The sequence below is a fragment of the Dysidea avara genome, chromosome 5, assembly GCF_963678975.1.
Source record: "Dysidea avara chromosome 5, odDysAvar1.4, whole genome shotgun sequence".
NCBI classification, from domain to species: domain Eukaryota; kingdom Metazoa; phylum Porifera; class Demospongiae; order Dictyoceratida; family Dysideidae; genus Dysidea; species Dysidea avara.
Genome location: NC_089276.1, coordinates 782,320 through 800,085, shown reverse-complemented (window position 1 = coordinate 800,085; position 17,766 = coordinate 782,320). Strand labels below are relative to the sequence as shown.

At 38.9% G+C, this 17,766-nt stretch overlaps 3 protein-coding genes across 3 annotated transcripts; 1 reads left to right on the top strand and 2 right to left on the bottom strand.

The window, feature by feature from the left end:
- Nucleotides 1–1,137: 1,137 nt before the first annotated feature.
- Nucleotides 1,138–14,477, bottom strand: LOC136256923 (uncharacterized). The gene is made up of 10 exons (XM_066049994.1): nt 14,338–14,477; nt 14,181–14,292; nt 4,996–5,099; nt 4,875–4,917; nt 4,635–4,777; nt 4,547–4,582; nt 3,410–3,515; nt 2,553–2,699; nt 1,433–1,581; nt 1,138–1,376 (listed from the first exon to the last, which is right to left on the bottom strand). Exons 1-10 carry the CDS (start codon nt 14,359–14,361, stop codon nt 1,221–1,223), a joined length of 1,020 nt encoding a protein of 339 aa, XP_065906066.1. The 5' UTR covers nt 14,362–14,477; the 3' UTR covers nt 1,138–1,220.
- Nucleotides 14,458–15,798, bottom strand: LOC136256922 (caspase activity and apoptosis inhibitor 1-like). The gene is made up of 2 exons (XM_066049993.1): nt 15,674–15,798; nt 14,458–15,620 (listed from the first exon to the last, which is right to left on the bottom strand). The coding sequence occupies exons 1-2, from the start codon at nt 15,745–15,747 to the stop codon at nt 14,537–14,539; spliced, it is 1,158 nt and encodes a 385-aa protein (XP_065906065.1). The 5' UTR covers nt 15,748–15,798; the 3' UTR covers nt 14,458–14,536.
- Nucleotides 15,776–17,658, top strand: LOC136256921 (N-sulphoglucosamine sulphohydrolase-like). The gene is made up of 2 exons (XM_066049992.1): nt 15,776–15,888; nt 15,938–17,658. The coding sequence occupies exons 1-2, from the start codon at nt 15,861–15,863 to the stop codon at nt 17,458–17,460; spliced, it is 1,551 nt and encodes a 516-aa protein (XP_065906064.1). The 5' UTR covers nt 15,776–15,860; the 3' UTR covers nt 17,461–17,658.
- The last annotated feature ends 108 nt before the right edge of the window (nt 17,659–17,766 follow it).

The window sequence follows — 17,766 nt, the reverse complement described above, 5'->3', positions numbered from 1 at the left end:
AAGGTAGCTAACACAAAAGGCTAAACAGCCAGTATTATTGGAAGAAGACACAGCGCATACAAGTATCCCGCTTATAATTAAATTTGATTATAGAACAATCTACCTAGAGGGTGAAAGTTCATCTTTTCAAAGCTATCTTGAGGAGGCACCATGCACATTCCACACTGACATGCGGCTCTGACTGGTACATACCATACCAGTATGGGTGGATAAGATTGACTGGTAAAGTCTAGTATATGTTGGCATTCCACAGCCCAGTAAACATATATCACAATTGAGCTTTATCCTCTTAGGTCTTCATCTGCTCTGTCACTCTGGCTAGTATATTTTAGCTGTGGTATACCCCATACTGAAAAACTAAACTGAAAGGTTAATTGACAATTGTAATATAGCTAGGTTCCATCAAATAATATTATATAGACCACAAATTTAAACACATCACACACTTGATAGTTATGTGAAGTACAAAATTCATCACAATAGTTTTCAGTAGCTATTGCCAAGTAATATGACTGAAGAAGGACATTGACTATACATCACCATGCACCCCTATACTCACTGTAATTCACAGTTTGCTATGTAGCAGTATACAGGGTAATGTACATGGTTTACTTTGCAGAATACTCACTAAGTACAGTATACGCAACACCATAACAGTTAGTCAAGTGGCTTGACTAAACATTGTGTATTATAACTATTATTATAGCTAGTACTTTAAAAGTTTCAATGCATGGATCTACATGTGCATAACTCCATAATAGCTAACATGCATCTTCATGATGCCAATACTACAGTTATACTTGTACAGTCAAGATGGTGATTGATCATGTTTGTTTATACCTAAACATGCATGCCATAGCTACACAAATCAACTTAAGCAGGTCACCTGAACAATCATGATCAATACAAGTGCATGGCCAATATTATATGAGTGCTGGAGGTGTATGATATTATACTTCATGACAATTATAGTGACAATTATAGTGATGGATGTTCTCTTACAAATGTGATTGGCCTTCTCTCATTAAACAGGTTACACTTTCCCCTACCTTTTGCATTTATAAGATAAAATTATTATTGAAATGTATAGCTAGCTAAAATTTTTAAGGGATGCTTCCATACTCAAGCACTTTCCAATCACAGCATAGCATTAGTGATATAATTCATTCTTTCAATATTCATGAAGAGTTAATTGAACTACAGAATCTCCTACAGTTGAACTATTGCTGGTCACTGATCTTATCATAGAGAATATAACAGCAGTAACCGGTGGAAACAGCTATCAACACCCAGAGCCAGTAGTCGGTAGGGTTATCTCCCCTATTGTTGGAAGTAACATCTTTAGTGTCAGGAGTAATAGTTCTTGCAGGTTTAGGCTAAACAACCATGGTAACACTGTTATCACTGACTATTACACTGTGTTGTGACTTACTACTGCTCCTTCCTGATTGACAATTACATAAAATTGGCCATTTCGTCCACGACGAGTGTCACTAGGTGATCTAGAGGTGCCATCTTTGTTAATGCCAACATAATAGTCTGGATACTCCACTGACTCTAAAGCCACATAGCCTTTACCTACTGTAAACATATTCATACAAGTATAGTGAGGTATGTAGTGTGTATGTGCATACAAGTACGTAGTGAAGCATGTGTACAACTGCACTGTGTGTAGTGTATAACTGTGGTGTCTTGTATGTGTGTGTGTGTGTGTGTGTGTGTGTGTGTGTGTGTGTGTGTGTGTGTGTAGTGTGTGTGTGTGTGTGTAGTGTAGTGTGTGTGTGTAGTGTGTGTGTGTGTGTAGTGTGTGTGTGTGTGTGTATGTGTGTGTGTAGTGTAGTGTATAACTGTGGTGTCTTGTATGTGTGTGTGTGTATGTGTGTAGTGTGTGTGTAGTGTGTGTAGTGTGTGTAGTGTGTGTGTAGTGTGTGTGTGTGTGTGTGTGTGTGTGTGTGTGTGTAGTGTAGTGTATAACTGTGGTGTCTTGTGTGTGTGTGTGTGTGTGTGTAGTGTAGTGTGTGTAGTGTAGTGTATAACTGTGGTGTCTTGTGTGTGTGTGTGTGTGTAGTGTAGTGTGTGTGTGTGTGTAGTGTGTGTGTGTATGTGTGTGTGTAGTGTATAACTGTGGTGTCTTGTATGTGTGTGTGTGTGTATGTGTGTGTGTGTGTGTGTGTAGTGTAGTGTGTGTGTGTGTGTGTGTGTGTGTGTATGTGTGTGTGTAGTGTAGTGTATAACTGTGGTGTCTTGTGTGTGTGTGTAGTGTAGTGTGTGTGTGTGTGTAGTGTGTGTGTGTGTGTGTAGTGTGTGTGTGTGTAGTGTAGTGTGTGTGTGTAGTGTGTGTGTGTGTGTGTAGTGTAGTGTGTAGTGTAGTGTGTGTGTGTGTGTAGTATAGTGTAGTGTGTGTGTGTGTGTGTGTGTGTGTGTAGTGTGTGTGTGTGCACATTGTGTATAGTGTAGGATATAGTATGTCAGTGTGGGTGTTTTTGCCTCAAGCTCTCAATCCAATTAATTGCCTGCAGTTATGTACATACACTGATCATTATTACACTTACCAATTTCAACTACGGTAAAGATGCAGTATTTACCCCCTACACCAGTGAAGGTGACCTCATCATCCTTGATGCACAGGAACTGGCTCGGATTACTCTTACTCTGAAGAGAAAATTTTCCGTCTCCCTTGTCGACCACAACAAATGTGGCTATAGAAAATTACAGTTATCTGATAAACTGTGGATAAGACTTGGTGCAGGAAAAAACATCACCAGGTTTTCAAAAGTGTAGCTATACCCTTTTGCACAAAATTTAAAAAAAAAGTATTTTATGTCACTAAACTGTTATCCCATATAAGGGTATATCGTAAAACGTCACGACAAGGTGTTGTGATTTGCTTTGTGAAATATAATTGGCATTCTGCCACACACACAAACTCAAAATAACTTTTATTTGTGACTATAACCTAGCAAGAAATGTTTATGTTGTTTGTCTAAACCCATAGAGCTTCAGTGAGAAGCATTGAGAGTTCATATTACTTCAGTTGTCAGTAATGTTGTTAGACATGTATACAATATATACAAAGAGAAATGTTACAAGTGATGCATCATTACAATATGCCCATCTACAGGAATATAATTATGACACTCTCTCTACTACGTATATTACCAACTCTTGACTCTACCAATACAATAAAAGCCAGTGTATACTGTGATGAAAATTTAGCCACCAGAAAGCAGCAAGCAATAGAATAGTTTAAACCACTACATCTTCATATTGTATAGGTATTGGTGGGCACCTTTTTTCCAATTGAATCACAAAATATTTATTAGTTATGACAGATTTGCTCTGCTACTCTATGATCAATTCCAGAATATTATTTGATTCTTTCTGTGATACCTAATAAGGGATATCTCACCTGAATCATCACTACCCCCTGCTCCGGTGACCACACCATTGTCATTGACTATTGTACAACCAGCATTCCTGCTAAGCAACATCACATGAGCCCCATCTGTTAGTAACTATGGGATATACAGCAAAAAAAACAAATAATAATTGACAGAAGAAACTTGGCACAATTACGGAGTGGTTATAAACAACAAAGTTGATGTGTTAACTCAGGTGCCCAATTAATATGACTCTTTTCTAAGTATAGCAGTTAGGGAGTTGATCTACCATAAAGTTTATTATGGAATACCTTGAGACAGGAAATTTTGACGGGAAGAAAAACCGATCAATCTATACTCCATTAGCTTTGATGAAGTAATATTTGATCTAAACACCCACTGTTAAAGGTACCAGACAAAGATGACAAATTTAGTTGATTTGTCAAATTTATTAACACATTTTCTTCTATGAAAATTTCCAGTCAAATTGACTAACGTCACACTACAAAAATATTTGAACTGTCTTGTACAGTGGAACCTCAGTTATCTGAATCCCTTTGGACCAGGGGTGGTCCATAAGTCTGATAAGTCCGTAACTCTGAAATTGTGTATAAATAACCTTAAAATAGCATAAAGATCTTTTTAAATATCAGTATTTTCAACTACCCTAATAGAACAGTCACTACTCTAATAGAGCAGTTATTTCTGTAGTTCGGTTAACTGAGAATCCGGATGAGTGGGGTCCAGATAACTAAGGTTCCACCGTAATATGTTAGACAAAAATCCCTTTGTCTTTGTGCATGCACAAAAGGGACACACATCCTTTCATCTTAAAGGGATGTCATCATTCCTAGTAAAACATAAGACCCATTTTGACCTCATTCAGTTGCTGAAATGGTGTATCAAGCCATTAGAAACGGTGTACTCAGAAACCTGTGTTCAAACCTGCATAAAGAAGAACAAAGTTACGATCCCAGAATTTTAATAGAGGCTTAATTAATACAGCCTTTCACACACTGGCTGTATATCACATAAAAACTTCATGTGGATACGCTGGACAGACATGCCTCACACACTGAATCACAATTTTCCCAAACAATTATAGGAAACCAGTTGTGTAGCCATGGTTGGCCTTTAGGGCATGCACCTGGTTATCAATTACTCACCTCAACACCAGAAGGGATGGGCACTTGTACAGGTGCCTGCAAAACATACATAATAATTATAAACAACTTCATCATATATTATCTTTACATTTTGTTCAACAATCACCACAAACTGTCCATCCTCGTCATCTCTAGGTGTTTTAGAGGCTGGCTTGAGTTCACCAGTGTGTGGGAGAAATCCGATATGTTGACCTGGGGCTGTATCTGATTGTAGTGAGATGTAGTTGTTGTCTACAAGTGCACGTGACACTATAACAAACTAATCTTTGACAATGTAAACACAATGACACCAACAACTACAACAACACTAAAATACATACATATTTACCATGGTCAACAGCAGAGAAATAACAGTAGTTTCCCCCAACACCCTACATGTGTACATGTTGAATACAAGTCACTAATGAAATTAATTCAAATCACATGATCAGATCATGTGATCAACTTACCTCACAGTCAGTAATGTCATCTTTAATACGTAGCCACTTCCTCTGATGTTCCTGATTTTGAAATGCTACCGTCCCATCTGTTCTGATATGCACTGTCCAGTCAGCTACACAAAGGTATGGCGTATGGCGGTCACGACATTACATTAACATATTATACACAAAATATCAATCTTATTCTGTTAACATTACAACTACAAGAATGCACACATTGTATACACTAGAGGTGATCTTTGCACTATAAAAACTATAGCTCATTACCTCACTAGAGGTGATCTTTGCACTATAAAAACTATAGCTCATTACCTAAAGAATTACAACTTTCTTGTGGTTTTAAAGCAACTACTAGATTGTCATATGTGATCATGACTGTCTGATCAAACATATAGCCACCATTTTAGATATATTATTTCTTGAGGTTGACTGTAACTATTAGAGTTTAAAACTATGAAATAGTATCTAAAGGTTTTTAAAATAAAATTTCCTGCCTCAACGCTCCTATGTTCAGGGTTCTTCCCAGAAATTCCTGAGCAGTGGCCAAAGTTAGCATGAACTGTGTTGTGTAAGGCTGTACCGATACCACATTTTACAGCCAATACCAATATCCGATATTTATTGTCTATTTCCGATACAGGTTTTCTAATAAACCGATATTAGATATTCAGCCGATAATTAATAATTGTAACCGATATGTAATATTGTGAGATATAGCATAATAAGATTACATTGTAATCACTATGGCTGTGTTGAATTTACTAAACATTGTTCACAAACCAAACTTGGCCAGTATAACGTCAGAGTAGTGTCATACAACAAAAATGTATTACCAAAAAAGTGGTACAAAAAACCCTCCAAAACGAAAAAAAATGCATAACCACTTGGAAAATTGAACCCAGGACAACTCACAGTATAGTCCAGGATCTTACCACTTGTACACAAAGTCACTTATGCTAATTATGTTCTTTTAATAGTACTTATTGTACTTTTACTAGTACTGACAGTACTCAAGTTAAGTATCTGTACTGTAGACTTGCAATTGACCAATACCGATACTCGTAATATTGGTACCGATATCGATATAATATCGGTGTCGGTACAGCCCTAATGCTGTGTGTTATATTAGGGTATATTGCACATGTATCAGTGTAATTGTACTGGTCGGATTTAAGAGGGTACTGGTCGGTTTTTAAAGGTACTGGTTGCTTTGAACCACAGCCGACCAGTGTGGGCAGAACCCTGTATGCTAGTGATCACCGATCATACATGGCCCATAGCAGGTAGGGATCATGGAAATATGCACAAATCTCATAAAAATGTTGCCAGCTTTATATACAATCTTAGAAAACAGCCTGACCTTTGCATTTTGGCTAGGCAAAACCAAGCCCAAAAGTATGTGACCTGAATTGCTTCCATTTGATTGTTACGAATTTCTTTTTTATCCAGTGGAATTTTCTACTGACTGACCTGACTGACGTAATTGCTTCCTAATACCTCCATACAAGTGAAACTCAATAACAGCCAAGGCTAATGGCTTGATTTGTAAGACATTACTTCAGACCGACAATTAAGTGTCTTTTAGTATACCACAGTATGCAACCTTTGTGTCCCATTCTTTTTCACTAACAGCAAAAGGTGTCAATTTCCAATACTCTGTAATGTCTTCCTGGTGTTGACTATCTCATCCATGTTTTACATACTGAATGGATTGATTGCAAGGGCACTGTTCTTTGCTGGTAATGCTGGTTAATGGGCTGAACATAGCTGAAACACCTTATTTTTCTGTAATAGTTGGAGAGCGTGTAGACGCAATTAATTTCACGATAAATCAGGCACCATCTTATGATGCAGTATATATGCAGCCACAGGTTCATCAGTTATAATTATGTTGTGAAAAGGTAAACAAAAAAGTACAAGAAGAAATTAGGAATTTTAAGCTTGATAGATAATAAACAAGGAAGGTTGTCTACACCTGCAGATATGCAAGTGGATATTAATTTTAATCCCCACCTATTCCAGCCATGGCTTTATAATGATGTTGTCATAACAATAATATCAAACTTTTCCCACACTAGAAAAGAGTTTTTGATTATCACAAATTTGGTAGACAGTGGTCATTAACTACTGCATGTTTGTCCTTAATATTGATTTATTGGTTTGGTCAAGAGTTCATAATATATATGACCGAATTTTGGAAAACCGTCGATATACGCACAATGGTACTTTTGTAATAAAACGCATTTAAAAACTAGGGGTAAAAAATGCAGCTCCAGAAAAAAAATTATGCAAGTTTTTATCGCTTCAATGGTGGGCAAATTAAGCCTCCAATGGATAAATCCTGGGCATCATCGTGTTCACCTGTTCATAGGGAGTACAAAAATCTTTGTTTCATCTCCATACATGAACGGATTTCAAAGTTACAGAGGTTTGTTTATGTTGCGGTGACGAAAGAATTTACCGACGATCGTTTTTCAGTGAATTTGCCTTCCTTCTCAAATACAGAAGCATGCCTGGGGCAAAAACTATACCTTGGTGGATGCACAAATTCATGGCGAACACAATGAGCAAAGATTCAATTCCGTATGTCGTTGTATCAGTAAGTTATGATGGTTTATGTAAGCACCTGTAGATTCTTTTCTCGATAGCTTCTGTACATATCAATTTATTTGCTTGTCCGACTGTCTAGTGCTGTACTTTCAATGCTGCTTAACTTATGAAGCTGAAACTTAGCTAGTCCATTCCTCTGTCCCTGTAGAAAACAAAGAACAAATAAAAAGCATTTTGAAAATTGTGCGGATATCGACGGTTTTCTAAAATTAGGTCACATATTATGAACTCTTGGTTTGGTCTATATAGTTATATGTGGGAAGCCAGCACTATCATTATTGAGGTAGTTACTGGTCAGTAAAATTTAATTTACAACAACCCAATTAATCTATCAATTGTCAGGTAGTTATAATAACATTATGGTTACATGTAATGTTATATAGTCATTAATACCATCTGGTGACTTTCTTGAGCTTTATGGATTAGATGGTAAATAACTGTTGGAACAAGTTCATATCAGACTTGACAGTAACAGTATAGCCACTATAAAGCTAAACAACGTAACAGTACACAAAATTAATGATCACTAACATGGGTTGTGACATTTTTATTAATTCTTTAATTCAGGCTGGAGGAGCAATTCGGTCAGCTAGTACTTTAAAAGTTGACCAGAAGATCTGCACAATTATACCAGGGGTCTGCAACTCTGTACAAGATTTCAAATCTTTGTGATTTCAAGCAATTTACGACAAGATTTTAAGATTTCATAGCATGTAAATCAGAGCACGTGATGCTGCAAATACAGAAGTATACAAGAAATATGCACAATTTTCTGAGATTTCATATTTCAAAACCAGAGATTTCAACAAGATTCAAAGAGGGCTGTACGAGATTCAAGGGAGTTGTGGATCCCTTGAATTATACCTCTACTGTATTATTCAAAAAGAGAGAGAACTGTAATTAGTAACTATCTAAAATTTCCTACAAGACTTGCAGAACAGCAACACTAACATGACAGTTGATCTAATAACACAAAACACCGGCTCAACCTTTAGCAATGATAAAGAGTCAACAATATTTAACTATACTGCACATAACTGTATTACGATAACAAGAACATTACTCATTTAACTATACTGCACATAACTGTATTACGATAACAAGAACATTACTCCCCAGTTGCTGGATGCTATCTGCATACAGAGATGTTAAATCCCTCTAATTCACAGCGACATATATAGATGATCTGATATGGCAAATTGGTTATTGCCTGCTACTGTATGCACACAAATTTTTACGGATGTAATTTTCGTGGATTTCATGGTTGTTTAGCCGTCTGTAAAATTTTCATCCTAAAAAAAATTATCAAGTCAACTCTTATAATAGTGAAAAGCAAGTGATCCATACTGTGAAAATCCTTAATCTGCAAAAACTATGCACCTCGAAAATTTGTATATACACATAACAGTATTAAAGAAGCCCAATCTAGTATGGTCCGGAACATCCCATAAATATAAAAAAGTACATCATCAGATGGTTTAGTTTTCTAACTACAAAGATTTCCACAGTTCTATTGATACAACACAAATATGTGTAGTTGTTAAAGACTTGAGACACCTTGTAGCAAAATAACATGTTAGGAATCATGTTGTCACTAAAAAACAATAGCAAAATTACACTGATCACATGCAAATAGGATCACAAAAGAACAGCATATGGTTTAAACACATAAAAATGTGGTATAGTGTAATCTTCCTGACTGCTTTATTAGAGTATCTCGATCTTTTAAATACAAAAAGAGAGCTCAATCTCATCTTCACTTTCTAGATCCTTCTGAGGAATGGACTCCAAATTACTATTATACATTATACAATGTTAACACTTTCACACCTCAGATCAAACAGCCGCTACATTTCGTATGTAGCCCAGCTAGCCGGACTACATATGAAATGTAGCCAGGCTACAACTGGGCAGTGATTATATAGATGTTGAGGCTGAAATCAATTGTGGGGATCGATTAATACTCACGTGATTAGGATGCATGGTTTGGATTTTGCCATAAAAACTACTCAGACAGAGAGCGTTTTGTTATCTTCACCATCCTACGAGTTGAAAAACGTTGGGCTAAGGTGAGAACTAGTGGTATAGCTTATTCACTGATCGTTTCCGCATGTTTTCGAATATGGACATGCCCCCATCATGAAACTACCACTTTGCACGGAATAATCACTCTACAAGTAAGGTTATCTATCTAGGCCTTTAGTCAACTCTGTACTTTTTCCAAAAATGATTCAATAGTACTGATTAAAACCTTAAACTCGCGTAACCGAAATTCTCCGTGATATCTCTAGGATATGTCCGTTCATCGTAACTGAACATAACCAGAATGTACTAGTTGCTGACCCATAATCTAAAATTTTAGGTATGCATATATAATACATCCAGTGGCTGTACTCATATTGGCTAGAGTGATTGATTGCCCTGTACAGGCTATCAGCCTGATAAGTGTTACTTATTAGCTGTAACACAGGGCATGAGGGCTTTACCTGATATGTATGCCCTCCAGCCCTTCAACAGTCGGGCATACATATCAGGCAAAGCCCTCATGCCCGTGTTACAACTATTACATGTATGTTGCAGTTGTGCTACATGGTGTTATTCACTACAGCTTTGTGTTGCCAAGTCATTAAAAGGTATATTTGATTACTGCTAAAACTATGGGGGGAATTCCTGCTCAGAAACCTTGTCCATATGTCCCTACTATAAGATATTTCCCTCTTTACTATTCCAGTGGTTGATCTAGGAACTAGTATGGAAGTTGCAATGTGGAAGTTTGGTTCAAGAAACAGTAGTCAGGGGTTGCAACCCCACATGTAACAAATATATACAAGTCCTAGTGTTTTGACTGTTCTATTAGAGCATTTGACTGTACTAGTGGAGTATTGTACAAAACTACTGGTAGGGCACCAGAGTCAGTTGGTAGGGCCCAGGCCATGCTACTTAGCTTCTGCTAACTTTGCACTACAACTATAATACAAATCTATATCATGATTCTATTTGAAACAAGTGTCAATTGTGATCAGTTGAGCAAAACCAGACTGTTTGTTTTCATTTTATTGCTTCTATATATAGTAACAAAGAGTGGACAGCCAAGGTTTCGGCCTTTTATGTTGGAGTTATAGTGCTAGACAGTTGGAAAAGTAATAAATTTGATTTGTACATGCAGCCTTGTAAAATATTAATTATATAGAGATAGCTACAGGTGTACAACATCACTTGCAGCAGCTTAGCTGTGTGCCTACTATAGAAGACTCAACTATAGCTATATTGTGTGGTTAGTGGTCTATTGTTTATTAGCTTTATAAGGAGTATGAATCAATATTACAACGGAGATGTGTTTGTAACTATACAAGTTTAAAAATTTAAGTTCAATTAGGAATCATAGAAAAAAAGTAGGGAAACAAGGGAGGTTACCTACACCTCCAGATATACTAGCGAACATTTAATCCCTAATTCAGTCTATATATATACCCCAAGACCAAGACTGAATAATGTTCACTAGTATATCTGCAGGTGTAGGCGACCTCCCTTGTTTCCCTACTTTTTTTTCTATGATCCCTAATCGAACTTAATTTTTCCTTAAACTTGTTTGCTTACTTTTTTTGTAACATTATTATGACTGGTGAACCCACGCATACTGCATCAAAAGAAAGGATGGTACCTGAATTAATGTTTCTGAAATGTTTTCGTCTAAACGTGCGCCCAGCTATCAAAAACTGCTTCAAAAGTGCAGTGGCCATTACGCTTCGCTTTCAGCTATGTTCAGCCCGTTACACAGTGCTACAGACAAAAAAAACAACAGAAGAAGTGCCTCTGCAACAATCCAGTCACCTCAAAAATACAACGATTCGTGTGCCCCCAACTATAATTACTGCCTCAAAAGTGCAGCAGTCATTACGCTTCACTTTCAACTATGTTACACAACGATACAAACGAAGAACAGTGTTAGAATCGTCTCTGCAATCAGTCCAGTCACCACGGAAAATACAGACGATTCCCATTTACAAACATACTGTAGGGAAGCCATGCATCATGCTACTGCGAATCGACACCTTAAGCTGTCAGCAAATAGAAATGGGGACACAAAGGAAGACAAAGGTAAGTCCATGATGCGTGCATTGTACGTACTGCGGTGTGCCAAAAGGCACGTCTCGGGACAAAGCAACGTCGAACGATGAAAAAATCAAGCCCATAGCCTTAGCCATTATCGAGTTACGTTTGCCTGTAGGAATCAGGCAGGCAGGCAGGCAGGCAGGCAGGCAGGCAGGCAGGCAGGCAGGCAGGCAGGCAGGCAGGCAGGCAGGCAGGCAGGCAGGCAGGCAGGCAGGCAGGCAGGCAGGCAGGCAGGCAGGCAGGCAGGCAGGCAGGCAGGCAGGCAGGCAGGCAGGCAGGCAGGCAGGCAGGCAGGCAGGCAGGCAGGCAGGCAGGCAGGCAGGCAGGCAGGCAGGCAGGCAGGCAGGCAGGCAGGCAGGCAGGCAGGCAGGCAGGCAGGCAGGCAGGTAGGCAGACAGACAGACAGGCAGGCTTTTAATTTCGTAACTATTTATTGGAAGCCTTTAGGATCATACCGAAGGCACTTTTGGGCTTGGTTACGCTCTCCATGATCCCTAATATAAAGTACTACCGTACTGTATGATCACAGAGATGTGCTCTTAGCTGGTAAATTTACAACCATATTATCAAGAAGTTTGGCTCCAAAGTGGAGAATAGAGGTCCACTGCAAAGCCTGCAATGGCAAAATTAGGGTGATAAGTCTAATCAAGATCAAAGCAATTAAGCAGCTGCAAATAATGCAACTTGTATATTTATTGATTATTTTAATTTTGTAGGTTTTGGGACATTTCTGCTAATAGGTATCATCACAGACTGGCTACGCTGTCGGCAGCTCATGATAATATTTCAACTTTAGCACACATACAAAATTTCTTTAATAAATCTTTGCAAATCGCTGGATTGATTCTAGGGAGTTAAAGTTTCACTGTGCATCGCTTGTCAGGCCTAGCCAAACAGAGACAATGCCAAAACACAGCATTTATTTTGCTCAGAAATTTAACCCCCTAAATTTGGCAACATTTTGACTAGCAATAGTTTACACATGTTCACTATGGCTTGTTAGAATCCTTCAGCAATAGGCTAGCAGGGAAATCATTCCAAACATGTCATGACAAATCAATCTAGTGCGTGGGAGTATCAAAGCGCCGCGCTGGGTTATAACTACCTTACAGCTAGACAGAGCGGCGCTGCTACTGTACGATATATTAGTTATCACTCAGTGATAACTAACTTATCACCCTGTTGCGGAGCCACTCAGTCTCGTTCGTGACATCATAATAACCACGAATGGCATTGTTTACCAATGGAACAAAGAGCCAAATAAGGAAATATTGATACAAAACACACTAATACAGCATTTAAACTAGCTAAATCTTACAAGAAAACTGTTAATCCTTTACACAATAACACTACAAGTTACCAATACGATAGTTTAACAAATGTCAAGAATAGTCCGTGACGATTTTCGCTCCAGCAATCACTCCCAACGGTCACTATGGTGAAGAACTAACTTCCTCTAGCTTCATCGTTCTATCTCGGACTACAGTAGCCACTTGTTGGTCTTTACTTTCTCTTGCACACTACGCGACACCACCATACCAACTTCTGACAAAGGCGAATCGTACCTGGAACCGCTGCTTCATAACACCACCCTTCGCTACAGTTTGTAGGCAGTATGTAAGGTCTCTCTTGTAGCTACGAAGTAGAATCTCCACACAATTCAGATGAAATCTTGAGCAGTGACAGGAACTCAAACTGGAACTTAATTTACTATCCGTAAACGTCTGCACACTCCTGCGCACTGGGATATAAAATAGTTATATCCCGTATACTCGGATATCATAGTTATTACACTCGTCTTCGGCTCCGCCTCGGACTCGTGTAATAACAATGATATCACCCTCGTAATGAGATATAACTATAACTTATTGGGATCACGAGAATGCTTCACCGGAACTATATACCAAGTGTTTCATTTGGTATCATCTTGATCACCAAGAATTGCTTCTCATGATAATTACGAATCTGAAACACGTATTTTGAATGAAAAGATATGTGAATACAAATTTTCAATACAATAAAAACTATCTGCAAAAACTTCGTAAATCTCCACAACTTCTTTGTATGCATGTGGCTGTAATTAGCTAGTAGGTTTGCCCTTGTGTTTACCATTGAGGTGACCACACCTATGAGGCCACTCCAACTGGTAATTACATTGTGGTCCTATGAAATATTCAGATTAAGGGAGGAGTCCCAGCAACAATGAAATGACTGCTCAGTATTAATAATTTGCTGGCTGACTGTTCTATTAGAGTATATTGATGTCAATTTTCTTGGTGATAAAAAAGTTGATTGTTATAACTCTTAAAAATCAGCAAATTAGCTGCAGCATATTTCTTGCTTTTAAAAAAAATAAGCCAATTCGTGCCTTTAGCAATGCCGGCAGGTATTTCTGAAATATTTCATATTAAATAGAAAAGGATAACAATCTCGGATATATTTTAGTCATACAGATTAATAAAATCACTTACCAGCTTTCTGTCGTTTTCCATTTGCGCTAAGATGGCCGGATTCGTCCAGAATAACGAACATCCCGCGGGACTTGGACCAGAGCGATATCGTAGCTCCATCACAGAGTAGCGCCTACAAACCAAACTGATAAGCCTTTTCATCTAGTACATTGCTTACCGATGCTTTGGTAGAGTTTGACATGCTTGGTACAGTAGAACGAAACAATGACAAGCACTAAATACCTTGCTATCTAAAGAGTATCTTGCTCACTACCGATAGATTAGATTTGCGGGTTGGTGACGTCACTACGCAACTACTATCATTCTATGGTTATATCATAGATCTATGGTTATATACATACTATATTACATAAATATCATGTTTTCTTCTTTTTAGCAGCCAGCATTGACTGCAGTGCCTTTTGCCTCAGTAAGAGTTCTTCTTTAGCTCGTAACTCATTCAACAGCTTATCTTGCTGTTGTTTCTTCAGCTGTGACTGGAGAGCTTTCTGACGTAACTGTTGCTCAAGATCTGTTAACACAGCAGCTTCACTAACATCATTATTATCTACAACTGCTGACTGCACAGCTGGCTGTGAGGTTGGTTCTTGTGAGGGTATTACGTCTTTATCACTGACGACCGGCTGTGCTGCTACAGTCTTATGCAATAATGTCTTTGCTTTATCTGGTTCTGTGAATGGTTTAGAGACTTGTGATGTTGTTGTTGTTGTTGTTGTTGTTGTTGTTGTTGTTGTGTTATGACTACTAGTACTTCCTTGTGATGACACACTCAACGTCAGTTCTCTGTCAATATCATCACCAACAGTGGCAGATAGTTCGATGCTGTCTTCACCATGACCAGTGGCCTCTGTCACACTTGAGGCAACAACCATGGACGACAAGATATCAGTAGCATTGCTGGTTACAGCTTCATCACAAGAAGCAAGTAATGTGTCCACTTCCACAGAAGAAGTGTCCATTTCATTTACAGGTGACAGTAGTTCTGTTGGCAGATGCTCACCCACTTCCTTACACAGCTCATGTGATTCATGATGGGGATCACGTGATGCTGCTTTATAATCACCTCCAGTGCTAACCTCACCATGCTTATTCTCACCAACTCCATCACTAGGTGACTGGATAATGTCCTTGATGGCTAACGTGTCCATTCCATTCAGCTGATCATAGCACAACTTCTTCACCTCATCAAGTTCAATTCCCTTCAATATATCAGGCAACATGCTGGAAATCTCTTCTTCAGAAAATATCGAGAACACTTCATCTAATAGTTTGGGGCAGTCATCGATGTAGTTTACAAGTGACCGATGAGGTAGTAGACTATCTGGTATACTATCTAGTGCAATAGTTTTGTGGTGTGTTGTTGACTCACTAACTGACTCGTGTTTTCTGCTACCACTAGTAACGTGACCGTGCTTCTTGTGTTTGTGACTATGGCGGTCCCTGAAATGTATGCACATTAACATGCTGTTTACTATGCCGCCATTACCACTCACTTTTCTGAGCTTCTTTTCTTCTTCTTCTTTCTCGTGTCGTTGCTAACTGGCGAAGCTGTCCGCTTCCTTCCCATCTAACGTACGTGCGCATTAAAACGAATACACATGTCGCGAATTAATTAGAATGTAAACAAAGGCGATTACGTAGCCGTAGCTAGCAGTTGAAGATCTTGTGCAAGAGTAAAATATGACAGTGGTGTTAACAACAATTGCAGGTTAGTATTGTTGGTGTAATTCTAAGATGTGTACAAATTCTGTCCACAGCAATCTCTATCATTATTTTCTCAATACCATCACCAGTGTCTGGAGATAAGGCCAGGAATGTATTGCTTATTATTTCAGATGATGGAGGGTTTGAGATGGGTACCTACAACAATACAGTTTGTAAGACACCACACTTGGACCAGCTAGCAACACGTGGGGTTACCTTTAGACGTGGCTTCACGTCAGTTAGTAGCTGCTCGCCAAGTAGGTCTGCCATTTTAACAGGACTGCCACAACACCAGAATGGCATGTATGGGCTACACCACACAGTACATCACTTCAACTCTTTTGATGCTGTGCAAAGCTTACCACTTATCCTGAATAACGCTGGGAAATATCGTACTGGGATTATTGGCAAAAAACATGTCGGTCCCGATTATGTGTACCCCTTTGACTTCTCTTACACCGAAGAAAATTATCCCATTAACCAGATAGGCAGGAATATCACTCTGATTAAGAACTTAGTGCACAAGTTTCTATCAGAGGAAAGCAATGATACACGACCCTTCTTCCTTTATGTAGCATTTCATGACCCACACAGGTGCGGACACACCAACCCTCAATTTGGTGTGTTTTGTGAGAAGTTTGGAGACAGCACTCCTAATATGGGCAGTATTCCTGACTGGCATCCTGACGAGTATGACCCTGATGATGTCATTGTACCCTACTTCATTCCTGATACACCTCAGGCAAGGCAAGACATTGCTGCACAGTATCGTACCATTGGTCGGCTTGATCAAGGGGTGGGGCTGATTCTGGAAGCTCTTCATGACTATGGCTTCTCTGATAACACACTAGTTATGTATAGCTCTGACAATGGAATACCATTCCCTTCAGGACGTACCAACCTCTATGACCCTGGTATGGCTGAACCAATGATTGTGTCTTCTCCAGATTCTAAAAAGAGATGGGGAGAGATCAGTGATGCAATGCCCAGTTTGACTGACATTGTTCCAACTATACTTGACTGGCTAGGAGTACCATACCCTAATTATACCTTATTTGGACCTGGGCCTGTGGTACTTCAGGGGAAATCCCTGTTGCCCATTCTTGAAGATGAGCCACAGTCTGGATGGGATAAAGTGTTTGCTAGTCACAACCTTCATGAGGTCACTATGTACTATCCTATGAGGGTGGTACGTACTAGCACACACAAACTGATCCACAACATCAACTTCAAAATGCCATTCAGCATAGACCAAGATTTCTACGTATCTCCGACCTTCCAGGATATTCTTAAGAACACAATGGCTGGCCAGGCTACTCACTGGTACAAGACTTTGAATGAATACTACTACAGAGCTCAGTGGGAGCTGTATGACTTGCGTAGTGACCCAATGGAGCTGAATAATTTAGCTGGTGACCCTTCACACTCACAGCTACTGCTAGAGATGAAGCAGTCATTACTACAATGGCAGAATGCAACACAAGACCCTTGGATATGTTCACCATATGGTATCCTAGAGAACTCTGGGATCTATCCTAAATCAGGGGTTTGTTTACCTTTTGATAATGGCTTGTAGCACAAGACTTGCCATGGCGAAGATTTAAGCAATTTCAAATGAAAACTGAAATGTTTATTTGTTTAGTTACACATATGGGATTACAATGTAGCTGCTCTCACAACATACGTGGTATGTGTAATAATTTGTATATGCAGTGTGTGATCTGTAGCTAGTTGTGTTTGTTTTGTAATCACAATCAGGCTGCTTTCTCTTGAATTCACACCTCGTATAGCTACAGCACCTGTTTGGCTGTAGTGCTATTCATTCCACAGTCAAGTGTTGAAAGGTTTTGTCTACTGAATAGAATAACACAGTAAATGAGAT